We start from the raw sequence: 15,894 nt of genomic DNA on the forward strand, positions 1-15,894 counted from the left end.
GTTAGCAGTGGCTGTCTCCAGATGGTCAATAGACAACAGAGGGCTATTTTTCTGGGGCGTGCTATTTTCCAAGTGTCTTTACGCTGAATATGCATTACTTTTGTAATCAGAAAGAGTTATTAAAAGAATATTTACATGCAGAAACAAAAATGCCTCAAAAACGATCTTAAAAACCTGGGGTATCCTGAAGGTGTACCTAGGTCCAGGACTCGCTCCTCTCCTGACAGTGGGACTGGTTTGTCCTGAAACTAGCCCAGCACTGGGGAGAGTTTTTCCGCTTTGTCTCTTTAGTCCTGCTGGGCTGAGCTCAAGTTCCCAGAAGCCAAAAATGTGCCTCAGTTTTTAAATCTTCAGAGGTACAATAGGATGAAGCAATGAATTGGCCAAATGAATGACTTGGAAACAGAGGCTCTGTAAATGACATGCCTGGTGTCACACAGCATGCTGAAGACAGACAGAGCCTGAAGGCCGGGCAAGTCTGGTCTTTGCTCCCAAGCCTCTTTTGCTTCTGACCTTCCTATGGGTCATCACTATAAATCGCTCCACAGCCTTCCAGGCCCAGGCCTTGGCATTCACTCCCTAAGGCTTTCTCATGGTCCCCCGAAAACTCTCCACTTCTGAGCTGCTTAATCCACTTCCACTGAGCTCACGGAAAGGGTTCTTGCCCCGCCAGAGCCGGCATTCAGACAGGTGACGGAGGCTGAGGTGCAGGCACACTGACTCCCTTTGTTCCTCATTGAACGGCTGTCAGCATATTCGCTAGCTGTCTGAAGCCAACCTGAAGCTACGGCTTCCAGGGCGTGTCCTAGGGAGTTCTTTAATTCCCTCCCTCCATATCCGGGGCTCCACCCTGATTAGGATGATTCCGGAGAAGTCTGAGATTCCTAAATGTCCCTAGTATGTGCCATCCTGGAGCTCAAAATACCATACACCTACCGGATCCAACTTCTTCCTCATCAGCACTTCAAAGTAGTGCTTTTTATGCAGCAAGTCAAATATGTAGGTCATCTCGTTGTACCTTCCCATGCCAGTGAGGAGACGCACCTGAAAGGGCAAGGGCCGCCTGTGTCAGCCTCAGCTGGAGTTCTCTGAGCCAGCCCGCCACTACCCTCCTGTTTGGTTGCTTCCAGATGCCAAGCTCCAGGGGGCAGAAGGGCTAATGCCAGGCTGCCATTCTTCACTCCCTCGCTCCCTTCCCATGGACCCAACAGGGGGCCTCCTCCTCTGGAGGATTCAGAAAGGCTCGTCACTGGGACACCAGGGGCTGTTGCCACCTCTGTCGTGTGTAAACATGACTGTAAGTGCCGACGTGCCATCGGTGCCCAGGGGCTTGCTCAGCCACCAGGGGCATGAGTCGTCAGCTCATTTCAATTCAGAGATCACACTGAACCTTGTTTCGGGGGGAAATACAGCTGACTTAGCCCTCTAGGAAAACTAACTGCCCTGGCAAGCGGGTAGGCCAGCCCTGGAGCATGGCAGTGTTGATTTGGAAGATACTCATGGCATGCTTATTAAGTGGCTCTTTCATACCTACACAGCATGATAAAAGTTTTGCTAAAACTGGAGCGATTTGCTAAATCCTCTGGAGCGATCTCGGATTTTGACAGCAGTCATAACCTGGAGCAGAGGGTTGAGCTGCCCACCCAAGCAGGGAGTGGTATCCAGATGGGCAAATTCCCTAAGACCTCACCAGCTCTGAACTGGCTGCCAGCCTATCTGTTCTCTCAGAACTTTCCTCAGAAAGGAGGGTAGGGGGTCAGGGGCTTACATACCATCAGCCCGTACTCTTCATTGGGGGCCAAGTGTTTGTCCGTGAGCAGCCGGGCAGCTTGCAGGACCCGGATGATGCCCTCCATGTGGCATGTCAGCGTGAAGCAGTGATGGGCCAGGATCAGCAGCTCCGTGGCTGGGGAGGTGAGGCGGTGGTAAGACAGGATTGTGAACCTGGGCAGGAGGGGGAAGGGGCCTATACAGACAGCCTGTCTGGAGAAGGCCCCCCCACCAGTCCTCTGAGATCCTTGACCTCACTGGCTTTGAAGTAGAATTTGGCAATATACACATACAACTTTAAAAATGGGTATACTTTTGAATCAGAAATTTATCTTAGGGACATAATCACGGATGGGCATATAAACTCGCCTGTAAGGATGTTTGTCACAGTGTTTGAAACAGGAGAAAACTGGAAGCCATCTTAAGGTCCCAAATTAGGGTATAAAAATTTTTAATTCTATGAGAAATACTGTGTAACCACTAAGAAGGATACGTAGAAGAATACGGTCATGGAAAGATGTTAATGACAGCATGTTCATAAAGTAATTACAAACAGTATACACAGGATAATGCCACTTTTGAAAAACTGAAGCCTACAGACTTGCATAGGAGAAGATCAGAGGGACACATACTCCCGAATGCCTAGAATGAACGAGATACTGTGGAAAGCTAGCAGGCTTTGAAGTCACAGAGTCTGGGTTCCAGGAACTCCTCCGCCACATGACAGCTACAAGTTAATCAACTTCTCTGAGCTTCAGTTTCCTCCGAAAATGGGGATGGTGGTCGCCACTTTGTAGGGTGAGGGAAGCAGCAGCCGCTAACCGCCGCACGTTACCAGGTGTCTTTTTGTGCGATTCTACAGTCAGGGCTGCTTTTCCACCGTTGTTGTCTACATTTTCTTCAATGAACTGCTGGCTCTCTACCAGGAACTTATTAACCATGCTGGAGGGGCAGGGATCCAGAGCAGGAACAAGGATCCAAACGGAGTTTTGGAAAGGCTAACGCCAGGAGACTTCTTGGAGACCTCCGTGGGCCCCAAGCACGTAAGAAAATGGCCAAGAACTTACTGCAAGACAGTTCCCCATGGGGAACCGAGGAAATCTTGTCCAACAACTTCATGCCCACCAATGTGCGGTCTTGACACAGCGTGGTCAGCTGAAGAAAGGTCTGGCTTTCCTCTGCTGGGGTGAACATCTGCTTCTGTCCTGTACGTAGAGAAAGATGGGGAGAAAGGTGCGGCTTTAACCTTGCGAGCTGAGAGCAAGGTTAGAGTCCCCGGCCGGGAGGCCCACTCTGCCCAGGTCCGGGCACCGGAAGGGGATGCCGAGGGAGCCGCCAGGGCAGCTCCCTGCTCTGCTGAGCTCACGTTCCTTGGCCTAGTGTCACCTCACAGGTCGGCAGGGGTTCACCAGCTCAGAGAAAGGCCCGGCTGCTCTAAGCATAATCGTAAAGCAATAAACGAAAAGCAACGACGACAACGCCACGTGTTCTCCCGACAAGTGCAACCTGGCAAGGCCAGAGGGCAGCGTGCAGGAGGCACAGGAGCGTAACCCCCCACTCCTTACTGCTGGGACCTTGAGAATGTGGCCTGAGAGGCTGGGGAGGCCGGCCGGGTAGGGCACCTGTTCCCTCCGATGGAGTCAGCAGCTCCCGGGTCACCTCTTCAGCCACAAGTTCAGCCACCGTGTCCGGCTCGAGGCCCTGGGTGCTGAGGAAAGTCTGGGCGCGCTTGCATCTGTCAGGCCGCTGAGAGGCCAAAACCGCCCGGAGCACGGCCTCGCCGTCCTGAGCGGCCACGTCTGTGTAGGGACAGCCCAGCTCCTGAGAGGAAAGCAAAGTCGGCCAAAGCTCCTGGGAGGAGCCCGGAAAAAGCCAGCGAAAGGCAGCCCTTTCTGAAATCCCACGTGGACTGACGGACTCCTCTGTTTGCTGAGCTTAAAGATCCCTCACCCCGAGCAGGAACCTTAGAAGCAGCAAGCACCATTTTCTAGTCCGTCCTTTCACTTCACCAATGAGCTGAAGCCAAGCAAGAGAAAGGCTTGTCTTCACGAGCCATCAGGTGACTTAACATCTTGTTGAACACTGAGCTTTTTAAATGTTATGAAATGTAAGAAAGTTGGATAAAAAGGCAAGAGCCCCTCCTCTACCGTTCCCATGGCCACAGCAAAACCCTCCATCTCCAGAGAAGCCCTTCCAAAGGGCCTTAGTGCTTGGCATTATTTCTCTTGTGCTCTTCTGCTTCTTAGAGTCTATTATTTTTGCCCCTCAATCAGCACGAAGTCACAAACAATTCTTGGCTGCTCTGGTTCCTGTCTTTATAGTCCTCACATTCCATTTTATTTTATTTTACAACTTATTTTGGGCTCTCCCTCATAGAAGTCCCCCAACAATCCTGCAGCTAACTAAGCTATCAGGGCCAGAAGGGACCGCGTCATGTATAGAGGGAGAACCAGGAACCCGGAGGTGTGAAATGTCTTGCCCTCGCTTCTGGCTGGCTGGGCCACAGCCAGGACTCAAAAGGCCCAGCACTTGGCCTGGCATCCTCCCCAGTATTCCCAGGGATGCATTTACAGGGGCCAACGTCCTGATGAGTGATCTGCTCCCACATCATGATTATCATGTGAAGGGCCAACTTGGCAGAATCCAAAATCTACCTCCAACTTCCTGCTCCAGCTCCCCCACTAGCTCCCCCGCGGACCCCACCCTTGGGCACGTACCTTGGCAAGTTCATACAGACACAGGACCTGCCGGCAGTAGCTCTTCCCATGAAGGCATTTGCTTGTCAGAGTTTCCAGATTAGTCACCACTTCATCACAGGGGGGCAGCATCACAAACGTTTGACTATCCAAACTTGAAGCTGGAAGCAGATACAGGTCTGAGGGGGGCTTTGAGCTGGCAAGTGGAGGCCTCTCCCCAGCCCCCTATGACACTAGCTCTCTGCTCACAGCTTCCTCCATTGCACCCCCACGACTCCCCCCTGGATCTGGGCCCACTTCTGACCGGGCCCACACCCCACTTCAACTTATTTCATCGCCGTCTTCCAGGAAATTCCAGCTACTTCAGAGGCCTCATAGGCTACAGAAGACTCCAAGCCACCTAATGAACACTCTAGATCATCACCAAAGATGTCTGCTAAACTCTCTTCCACACACCCTTCCCCTTTCTTCTGATATCACATGAGTCACCAGGTCTAGCTGTGTCTCCAAAACACGTCCCTGGTCACGGCCTCCATTACAGTGTTCATGACCCTGCGTATGAGAGGCTGCGGCCGGCCCTCCCCTCTCTCCATGTCAATCTCCCACAGACTCAGGAGAATCTTTCCAAAATGCCAATCACAAAAACCAAGGCTCATCTGGATAGAGGCCTGAAAGGCATGATAAAAAAAATTAAAATCCATTCCTGATTTTAAAAAAGAAACAGGGGCGCCTGGGTGGCTCAGTCATTCAGCGTCTGCCTTCGGCTCAGGTCATGATCCCAGAGTCCTGGGATCGAGCCCCGCATCGGGCTCCCTGCTCTCCCTCTCCCACTCCCCCTGTTTGTGTTCCCTCTCTAGCTGTCTCTGTCAAATAAATAAATAAAATCTTTAAAAAAATAAAGCTCTCAGCTGAAAACAGAAGAAAATGGTCTTAATTTGAGAAAGGGTTATTAGGGAAAAAAATGTAGAAAAGAGTCACACTGTTCCTGGGGCGCCTGGGTGGCTCAGTCGTTAAGCGTCTGCCTTCGGCTCAGGTCATGATCCCAGGGTTCTGGGATTGAGCCCCGCATCGGGCTCCCTGCTCGGCCAGGAGCCTGCTTCTCCCTCTCCCACTCCCTCTGCTTGTGTTCCCTCTCTAGCTGTCTCTCTCTCTCTGTCAAATAAATAAAATAAAAAAATCTTTAAAAAAAAAAAAAAAAGAGTCACACTGTTCCTAACAAAAACAAAATTGAAGAATTTAAGTATGTATCAATAAAGTACTGTTAAGTAATAAAATTTTGAGTAAAATTATAATTTAAGTGTGTATCAATACAGCATTAAATAGTACATCCATACAGAATACTCTGCAGCCATTAAAAAGAATGAGGTCAATATATGTGTACTGACAGGAAAAAATGTAGAATAATGATATAACTTCATTTTTGTAAAAAATAAAAGGGGTGTATGTGCGCATGTACATGTGTAAACCCACACAGAGAAAGTGACATGTACCAAGCACGTAAAAGACATTATTTGGGGGAACGTGGTGGGGGTGGTGTCGACTGGGTAGATGACTTTCACCTTGAACTTTATGCACTCCTGTACTGTGATCTGTTACACTAAGCATGTAATACTTCTGCATTTAAGATATTACACATTAAAAAATATGCTTTAAAGACCAAGAAGTAAATAGCAACTCAGACCGTGTAATTCCCTACTTAAAATCCTTCATTGGGGTTCCAGTTCTAGGGCAGGGAGAAGCAGCTCACTACCCCATTCACTGCTCACCCACTGGACTCAGGGGAAAACCCGGCACACAGCAGACAGCACTAAATGACACAGATTATCATCTTTTCCCCTCTAGTAACCTCTAGCCTGAATGCAATGCTGCCTGAAACCCAAAACCAAGCACTAAGACTGACAGACGTTAGTCCAGGAGCAGGAAAGGGAGCTCCTGATGCCCTTTCTCTCTCATCTCAGCTCCTAAGCAGCGCCCAGACTGCGGTGGGAGGGGCCGAGGCAGCAGCTGGTAAGATCCCAAACTCAGAGCGGAACCTTATTTTTAGATTCGAGGTGTTCTGGTCCCAAGACAATGCAGTGAGCCCTTGTTTCCTTTCGCATTATCCTCCTGTCTGGTGGCCCAGGATGCGGGCATGGTCAGGGACGTGCTGACAGAATGGGGGAGCTAGGACTCCAATTTTGGGCCAGAAGATTGAAAAGGGAAGCCTCAGGGAACCAGAAAATACTTGGGAGAGAGTCAGAAAGCCACGCAGTAAAGTTGTTTATAAACTCTAGGGCTCACTCCCAGGCTTTACATATGGAAATCTGCTCCTAGTCAGCTAGCAAGACCCTGAGCACCTAATTCACAGCCTCCTACCGGGCTGCAGACTGATCTCAGGCTGTTGCACACACACACCTCGGAGCTGAATGGCACCACAAAGGCTTTGAAATCCGAACTGATAATAGAACCACAGTCTACAGAGAGTGGGTTGGAACTTGTAGCCCACACCTAACCAGGTCAACTGCCTGCTGAAAAAATAAAAAAAACACCATTCCTCATAAGATTTAAACAAGACCCAGAGTCTCATAACATACTAATCAAAATGTCCAGGATGCAACTTAAAATTACTCAGCATACAAAAATGCAGGAAAATCTCAATTCACAGGAGAAAAAACAATCAACAGATGACACCTAGTACTAAAATGACGTAACTGTTGAAATTACCTGATAGTGTAGGCAACTTTTTTACAAATTGTTACAACGAACAATTATAAATGTTCTTGAGACAAACCGAAAAACAGTCTCAAAGAAACAGAAGGTATAAAGAAGAATAAAATGGAAATTTTGGAAGGGAAAAATAACTGAAATTTTAAAATCACAAAAATAAACTCAATAGCAGCATGCAAATACCAGAAGAGTCAGTGAAATTGAAGGTGGACAAACAGAAATTATCCAATCTGAAAAAAAAAAAATCCAATCTGAACAACAAAGAGAAAAAAATGAAAATAAAAATGGAATAAAGTCTAAAGGACTTGGAGACAGTAACAAAAGTTCTGTGATTTGGGTCACTGGAGTCCCAGAAGGAGAGGACTACGAGTATGGTGCTTTGAAAACATAATGTCTGAAAACTACTGAAATTTGGTGAAACACATAAACCTAAACATTCAAGAATGTTCAGTGAACCCCAAACAGGATAAACCCAAAGAAATACATGCCCGTCAATGTATAATCAAACTACTGAAGACTAAAGGTAGAAAAAAAATGAAAGCAACCAGAGAAAAATGCATTATCGATAAGGGAAATGATGATTCAAATGACTTGCAGGTTATTCACCAGATACTATGAAGATCAAAAGGAAGTTCTACAATATGTTTTAAGCACTGAAAGAAAATAATGAATTTTCTATATCCAGCAAAAATCATCCTCCAGGAATGAAGGTGAAATAGACATTCTCAGATGAATAAAAACGATGAAGAAAAACTAAGAGAATGTGTAATTATAATTATTCTCTTGAGTTTTTAAAAATATGTTTTTTTGGTTGAAAGTAAAAATTCTAGCATTGTTTGATGGGGGTTTTCAATGTTATGGAGATGTAATATAAGGCAAGTAGGGGCACCTGGGTGGCTCAGGTCAGCTAAGCAAAGGACTCTTAAGTTTAAGCTCAGATCATGATCTCAGGGTTGTGAGATCAAGTCCCCCATCACGCTCCCTGCTCGGCTCAGAGTCCGCTTGAGATTCTCTGCCTCTCCCTCTGCCCCCACCCCCCCAGCTTGTGCACATGAGCATGTGCTCTCTTAAAAAAAAAAAAAGTAGGACATAAAGGAAAAGAAGCGACCCTATAGGTGGTAAGGTTTCTACATTCCAGCGGAGGTAGTAAAATACAGCTTTTAAGTGGGCTGTAAAAAGTTACGAAAGTTTAATGTAATCCATAAAGCAACCAATGAAAAAACTATGCAAAGATATATAGTCAAAATCAGAATAAATTAAAATGGAAGACTAAAAAATGTTCAAATAACCCAAAAGGCAGGAAAAAATGTTTCCTCAAAAGCTACAAACTACCAAACTCTTCAAAGATGAAAAAGATAACCTGATTAGTTGTATAACTAAGAAAGAAATTAAATTTATAAAGTCTTCCAAAACATAAATCTCCAGGTTCAGATAGTTTTACTAGTAAATTCTACTAAACAGCTAAAGAGGAAATAACACCAATTCCATTACAATGTCTTCCAAAGGAAACAAAACAAAACAAAACAAAACAAAAACAGTAGAGGAAGGAGTGCTTTCCAGCTCATGAAACCAGCATTACCCAGATGCATAAACCAGACAAAGACAGTACAAAAAACAGGTCAATATTCCTCATGAACATGAATGTAAAAATTTTCCAAGTAGAAAACTGATTATAGTAATGTATCTAAAGAATAATGCACTATGACCAAATGGGATTTATCTTGAGAAGACAAAGCTGGTTTAATATTTTAAAACTCAATTAATGTAATCTACCTAATGTAATCAATTAATAGTCTAAAGAAAAAACCCACATGATCATATCAATAGATGTGGAAAAAAAATGACAAAATTCAACAATTGATTCATGATAAAAAAAACTCTCACAAACTATGAATAGAAGGGAACTTCCTCAACATGACAAAGCCTATCTTCAAAAAACCTACAGCTAATATCATACTTAACTATGAAAGACTGAATGCTTTCAAAGATAGTCTCTTCAACAAATGGTGCTGGGAAAACTGGAGAGCTACATGCATAAGAATGAAACTGGACCCTTTCTTACACAACACACAAAAATAAATTCACAATGGATTAAAGATCTAAATGTGACACCTGAAACCATAAAATTCCTAGAATAAAACACAGGCAGTAATCTCTCTGACATCAGCTGTAGAAATATTTTTCTACATAATGTCTCCTCAGGCAAGGGAGAAAAAGCAAAATTAAACTATTGAAACTACACCAAAATAAAAAGCTTTTACATAGTAAATGAAACCATCAACAAAAGACAGCCTGCTGAATGGGAGAAGATATTTCAAATATGTATCTGATAAGGGGTTAATCTCCAAAATATATAAAGAACTTCTATAACTCAACACCAAAAAACCACAAATAATCCAACTAAAAAAATACAAGACATGAACAGACATTTTTCCAAAGACATACAGATGGCCAAAGACACATGAAAAGATGCTCATCATCACCATCATCATCATCATCAACAGACACATGAAAAGATGCTCATCATCACGGAAATGCAAGCCAAAACCACAATGAGATAATCACTTTACAACTGTCAGAATGGCTAAAATAAAAAACACAAGAAATAACAAGTGTTGGTGAGGAAAAGGAACCCTTGTGCACTCCTGGTGGTGTGCAAGCTGGTGCAGCCACTGTGGAAGACAGTATGGAGGTTCCTCAAAAAATTAAAAATAGACCTAACCTATGATCCAATAATTCCACTACTGGGTATTTACCCAAAGAACCAAAAACACTAATTCGAAAAGATATATGCACCCCTATGTTTACGGTAGCATTATTTACAATAATCAGGATATGGAACCAACCCAAGTGTCCATTTGTAGATGAACCAAGATGTGGTATATATAGACAGTGAAATATTACTCAGCCATAAGAAAGAATGAAATCTTGCCACTTGCAACAATATGGATGGACTTAGAGGGTATAATGCTAAGAAGTCAGTCAGAGAAAGAAATACTATGTAATTTCACTCATATGTGGAATTTAAGAAACAAATGAACAAAGAAAAAAAGAGACAAACAAAAAACAGACTCTTAACTATACAGAACAAACTGGTAGTTACCAGAGGGGAGGTGGGTGGGGGGACGGATGAAACTGGTGAAGGTCATAAGAGTCCACTTACCCTGATGAGCAATGAGTAATGTTTAAAAATGTTGAATCACACTGTACACCTAAAACTATACTGTATGTTAATTATACTTGAATCAGGGAAAAAAAAAAAAAAAAGACAATGCTTTCTCCCTAAAATCAGTAACAAGGCAAGTGTGTCCACTCTTAACCATTTCTATCCAATGTCATACCAGAAGTCCTAGCTAGTGCAATAAAGCAAGACAAAGAAATAACAGGCATTCAGATTGGAAAGGAAGATATAAAACCATCTCTATTCACAGATAGTATCGTCTGTAGAAAATACCGAGGAATCTGTAAGAAAACCCCTAGGATAAGCAAGTTTAGCAAGGTCGCAGGATACAAGATTAACACAAAAATCAGCATATTTCTATATACTATCAATGTACAATTGGAAACACGATTACTGGTATAGAGTAAATTTTAATGAACTAGCTACAAGTCAAATAGATTCCCTCTGACTTTGATATACAGCTAGTTAAAAGACGTAAGTTTCTATTTCATTGACTGGTTAATTACCTAGTTTATGGACTACCCTTGACTTGTATAACTAGTGGGCCAAAAGGGACCCTTTCTTTCTGGGAAAGAGTACCAACAGCTCCATTTAGGACTCAGGGCAGTTTGATCTCCTTCACTTACTGCTCTGGACTTTCCTTAGTGGAATGCCAGGTTCTTCTTCCTCAAGCCGCTCGGCACTTTGTAGGAGAGCATGGATCTCTGGGCGCAGGTCATCCACACTAGCTTCCCCTGAGGCCAGTGCTCTGCAGTGCAACACCAAGGCGACATCTTGGTTGTAGAAATGAAAATACCGACATACTCTACTTGCTTCGTGCACACAGCCATCATCCAACAGGCGCCCAATCAGAAAGTCCAGTGACTCCTGCCCCTTCCAATCCAGCCTGTTCTCACAAGTCTCTTTGGATGGAAGGCCATTAATTTCCAAGTATTTTGATGTGTTCAGAGCAGCCAACATGGAGAGTGAAAACTTACTGGCTACGCTATCAAAGGAAAGTTCCCCACTAGTTGAGATGTGCTGCGAAAACCTGGGCTCTGTTTCCTGTTTTTCTCTGAGGGTGTGCTGGGTGATGCGGCAGAGCCAGATCTGCTTCTCCAGCTCCTCCAGCTCGTCCACAGGCCCCAGGCCCTCCTGAGCCAGCCAGTGTGCAGCCAGCGTGAGCAGCAGCTGCCGCTCCCCCGCGCGGCTCCGGCCCTCCTCAGCTGGGGGCTCAGGCGCCTGCGGGGCCTGAGCTGAGAAAAAGGAAGAAGCTGCTCTGCTTGAAATGGAATTTTTCTGAAAACTCGCATGACATTTTTTCCAGAAGTCAATTCTTGCTTGTTTCAGGGACCACTGGCCAGTGTGTTTTAAAGTCTGCATTTCCCGTGTTATCTGCGAAATTTAACAAAACACTTTTTAGCCTTTCCTGGATAAAGAAGTATCATAAATGCTAATGCTCCCTACGTGTGCCAGGCTTGTTAAAGCCAAATCAAGTCAGAGAACATGAGACTTGGCTACAGACGATCCTGGATATTTTATCTGGAAAGTTAAACTATGAATAGCAATTCTAAATTTATCTAATTGAAGGGGGTTCAAGACAAAGCCATCCTATATTTAATTCTATTCAAAGCACAAGAGCTGTGGCATATCCTGTAAGCTAACCTTGGTTTCAAGCACACATTCTATGCTAATGGGCATCCTAGGGCTCATCCATTTCTGAAAGTAATGTGTGTATCAAAAGTAAAAAAGCCTCTTCTCCTATAAATTACATTTCTCATTTGATTCTGGTTAATGCTAGCTCAAAAAGCTAAGATTTCAAATAACTTAAAAGACTAATGATACCTCTTCAATAACCAAGTTGTCCACAGGTAGTTCTGCTAATTCTGCTACCCTTCTGGCCAAAGCAAACTGTCCCTCTGTCTCCAGTTTTTCCAAAATAGATCTACATTCATGCTGAAAATTCTCAAGGCTGTAGCCGCTAATAATTCCATGATTAATGGCTATGGATGTGTCCTTTAAAATTTGGCTAAGAACACAGAGCTTCTTCACATCTGGACCTGTGCCAAAGAGAAGAGGTATAAAACATTTAATCAGTAAAATGCTGCCATCAGAGGGAAAGTATGTCTGTTTAACACAATAATGCGATTAAAGAGAACACAAAACCTATTTTTCTACTCTGGCTGGCTAGCAGATGAAACCATAAGCCATCTCCTATATGTAAGAACTATTCAAGATTCGCATAGGGGCTCAATCTACACAGCTCAGGGCAGATATTGGTGGTCTGCTATGTAGTAGCAACTCAGTCAACCTTGGGAAGATCTGGCCATTCATTCAGGCCGATCCCATCTCTTTCTGGACTTTTCTCCAACCCTGAACAAATTTGTTTTTATGACTGTTCACTTGCTCACTCAGTGCAGACATCATGTGGATGAAGACACAGAACCAGCAGGACAGCTCAAACTGCAGGTGGTCAATAGCCAAGTGCCTTAACAGAGCACATCATATTCAGAATGGAGCATCACTTGCTCCTTTGGACAACTACTTAAACCAGGGAGACCCAGCTGAGCTCTTGTTCTTCTCTTCTTTTTTCTTTTCTTTAAGATTTATGTATTAATTTGAAAGAGAGAGCATGGAGCAAAGCGGAGGGGCAGAAAGAGTCTTAAGCAGACTCTGTGCTGAGCACAGAGTCCGATGTGGATGAGCCAAAACCAAGGAGGGGCATGAAAAACATTCTATAGGAGCCTATTCCCAGTGGCATCTGCTGGGCTGTGGTGTGATTTCGGTAGTTCTGGGGACAGGGAGACACCCTGCACAATATCCACCAGTAGGGGGATGCTGGGTTTCTTTGTTGACAGCATATAAAACCCAGGTTTTTAGAAAAACAACTTCTTTTCTCTAGGCACATGCATGTTATACACACAGAGAACACAAATGTTCTATAAAAACAAAAAAATTTTAAGAATAAAAGCAGTGTAATGGTTAACAACATAGACAAGCCTTATAATTTTTCAAGGACACAGTAACTCTGGCAAGAAAACAGGAAGTTCATTTCTGAAAAAAATTAAAATTACTACAGATCAGTGAAAACACCTGTATGTTAAAAGGACCTACTATTTGGTCTACAGAGTAACGGACAAGTCCCCTTTTACAGACACTGCGTTTTGGAAACATCCCTCTTTGTTCCCAGTCTTCAGCCCTGCCAGCCTGCACCACAGGCACTGAGCCCAGCGTTCGGTCATGTTCTGTGCAGATATGAGCTCTCCAGGTGAGTATCTGTGAGTTTAAATGTGATAAAATAACCCTAGTAGTGAAAACGTCAGGATCTAGTATAAAACAACAACATAATCATGCAACAAAAACTTGAAATTATCAAGTCGAAAAGAAGGTAAGGCAATAATTGGTTTCACTCGATCAGCAACAACCTTAGAGACTGCCAGTGTCTGGAGGAATCCACAAAAAATAAGTATCATTCTGTTCTTGAAACCTTCAAAATGGATTAGTCATTCCTGAAACAGAGTTTGTGACCCTGAGCAATGATGACATGTTAAGGCTACTTGTCAGAAAAAAGAATGACAGTGACGGGGTGGAGACTAGTCAGGGGGAAATGCAGCTGACAAGTCCTCAGAAGGAGTAGACAGTTGTATTATTTCGAGATTATACCCAGTTGTGCTGTTTTCAATGCTTTAACCATGACTGACGTTTCCCGCAACCTCTTCTTCATACCTCATTAGGGGCTGTAAATGTAATGTTATATATCATATGCGTTTTCATTTCCTGACTGCCCTTCTAAAATATTTTTCAAGATTAAGGAAGCTAATTTCTTAACAACAACTTAACTGTAAGGACTATCTTACCATCAAAGAAGAGCTTTTCTATTCCAACAAAGAGCTGTAAAAGCTTCCCCAGTTCATACTGGGTCCCACACTGCTGCAGCATAAGCTTCAGAAGGAAACACACCTGCTCCTTCAGCCACAGGGCAGGGATGGTAGCATGGACCCTTGTGGCTGCCGTTTCAACCTAGGGAAAGAAGAGGGGGTCAGGAAAGCCGGTTTCACAGGAACAGCAAATCAAAACCTCCAAATTTGGGAAGAGCTAAGAAGGCCAAGATACCATCGAGAGTCATCTCCTATCACAAAGGGGAACGCTTATTCAGGTCCTTTCCAAATGGCAGGAATTGGAAGCCTGCCTCGGAGGAGTGGCAAAAAGAAGCCCTCCGTGGCAGTTCTGTGGTTTGTCTCTTTGTGGGACGTCCTCCTGGAGAGAGCTGTGTGTGTCGAAGTCAAGGATGAACAAGAGACCTAAAGACTGAATGCCAACTCTGGAGTGAACGGATGCAGATACCCTCAAGTTAGCGACTGCCCAACAAATAACCCTGTGAGTTGCTGTGACATTAACCCGACATGTTTCACTTAACAGCTTTACAGAGGGATGTAGGCCTGCCCTGGAGTCCAGAAGATCTGAAATTCATCTATCAAGGCCTCTTAGAAAGATTTAACATTGCCCAACGTATTCTGCCCATTTGCTTGTAGTTTCTACTACCTTTAGGGGAGGATCTTGATTAAGAAGCCTGGATCCATGTCACTACAATCAAATGCTAGCAATATTAATAGGAAGATGACCCCAAGAGGCAGGCTGCATTAGCGTGAATTAGAGCATGAGTTCTTCATCTTTATTTACTTGTTTACCTACTCCTGTTGCTTGCAGCAGAGGGTCTACAGCAGGCAGGTGATGGAACTGGTCGAACGAAAAACATACATCAAGTAAAGGGCGGAGGCAAGGATGGAAGAGGTACACTGTCCCTCCACAGGGACAAGCTGGAGCAGGGGCAGTCAGGAAGGAGTAAGACATCTGGGAGGACCTAAATATACAATGAAAAACTATAAAACTCCTAAGGGATAATATAAGAGAAAACCCAGATGACCTTGGATATGGTGATTCCTTTTTAGATACAACAATACAACATCAAAGACATAATCCATGAAAAAATAATTGACCAGATTGATTTTATTAAAATTAAAATCTTCTGCTCTACAAAACAAAATCTCAAGAGAATAAGACTAGCAACAGACTGAGAGAAAATATTTGTGAAAGACACATCTGATAATGGACTGTTATCCAAAATACACAAAGAACTCTTTAAGTGGCAAAAAACCCACACAACTCTTAAAAAATAGGCTGGGGGTGCCTGGCTGGCTCAGTAGGTACAGCATGCAAGTCCTGATCTTGGGGTTGTGAGTTTGAGCCCCATGCTGGGCACAGAGTTTACTTAAAAAAAAAAAAAGGCTGGGGGCGCCTGGGTGGCTCAGTTGGTTAAGCGACTGCCTTCGGCTCAGGTCATGATCCTGGAGTCCTGGGATCAAGTCCCGCATCGGTCTCCCTGCTCAGCGGGGAGTCTGCTTCTCCCTCTGACCCTCCCCCCTCTCATGTACTCGCTCTCTCTCATTCTCTCTCTCTCAAATAAATAAATAAATAAAAAGGAAAAAAAAAGAAAACAAAACAAAAAAAAAGGCTGAAGACCTTAACAGCTACCTCACCAAAGAAGATATACAGAGGGCAAGT

At 44.1% G+C, this 15,894-nt stretch overlaps 1 protein-coding gene across 3 annotated transcripts in view; it reads right to left on the reverse strand.

Annotated features, from left to right (window-relative positions):
* SPG11 (SPG11 vesicle trafficking associated, spatacsin) overlaps positions 1-15,894 on the reverse strand; it is an 82,314-nt gene that overhangs the window by 3,762 nt on the left and 62,658 nt on the right. For 2 of the 3 annotated variants that reach the window (XM_034994183.1, XM_034994184.1), the window contains 8 exons: positions 14,190-14,352; positions 12,178-12,392; positions 10,980-11,727; positions 4,488-4,627; positions 3,393-3,591; positions 2,838-2,975; positions 1,773-1,906; positions 937-1,044 (listed from right to left, as the gene is read on the reverse strand). In XM_034994183.1, coding sequence (XP_034850074.1) covers positions 937-1,044; positions 1,773-1,906; positions 2,838-2,975; positions 3,393-3,591; positions 4,488-4,627; positions 10,980-11,727; positions 12,178-12,392; positions 14,190-14,352 — 1,845 coding nt within the window. Of the gene's footprint in view, positions 1-936; positions 1,045-1,772; positions 1,945-2,837; positions 2,976-3,392; positions 3,592-4,487; positions 4,628-10,979; positions 11,728-12,177; positions 12,393-14,189; positions 14,353-15,894 lie in introns of those variants that run through there. The other variant, XR_004677304.1, reaches the window with a different exon arrangement.

The sequence above is a fragment of the Mirounga leonina genome, unplaced genomic scaffold (assembly GCF_011800145.1).
Source record: "Mirounga leonina isolate KUSES-001 unplaced genomic scaffold, KU_Mleo_1.0 Mir_91, whole genome shotgun sequence".
Taxonomy (NCBI): Eukaryota; Metazoa; Chordata; class Mammalia; order Carnivora; family Phocidae; genus Mirounga; species Mirounga leonina.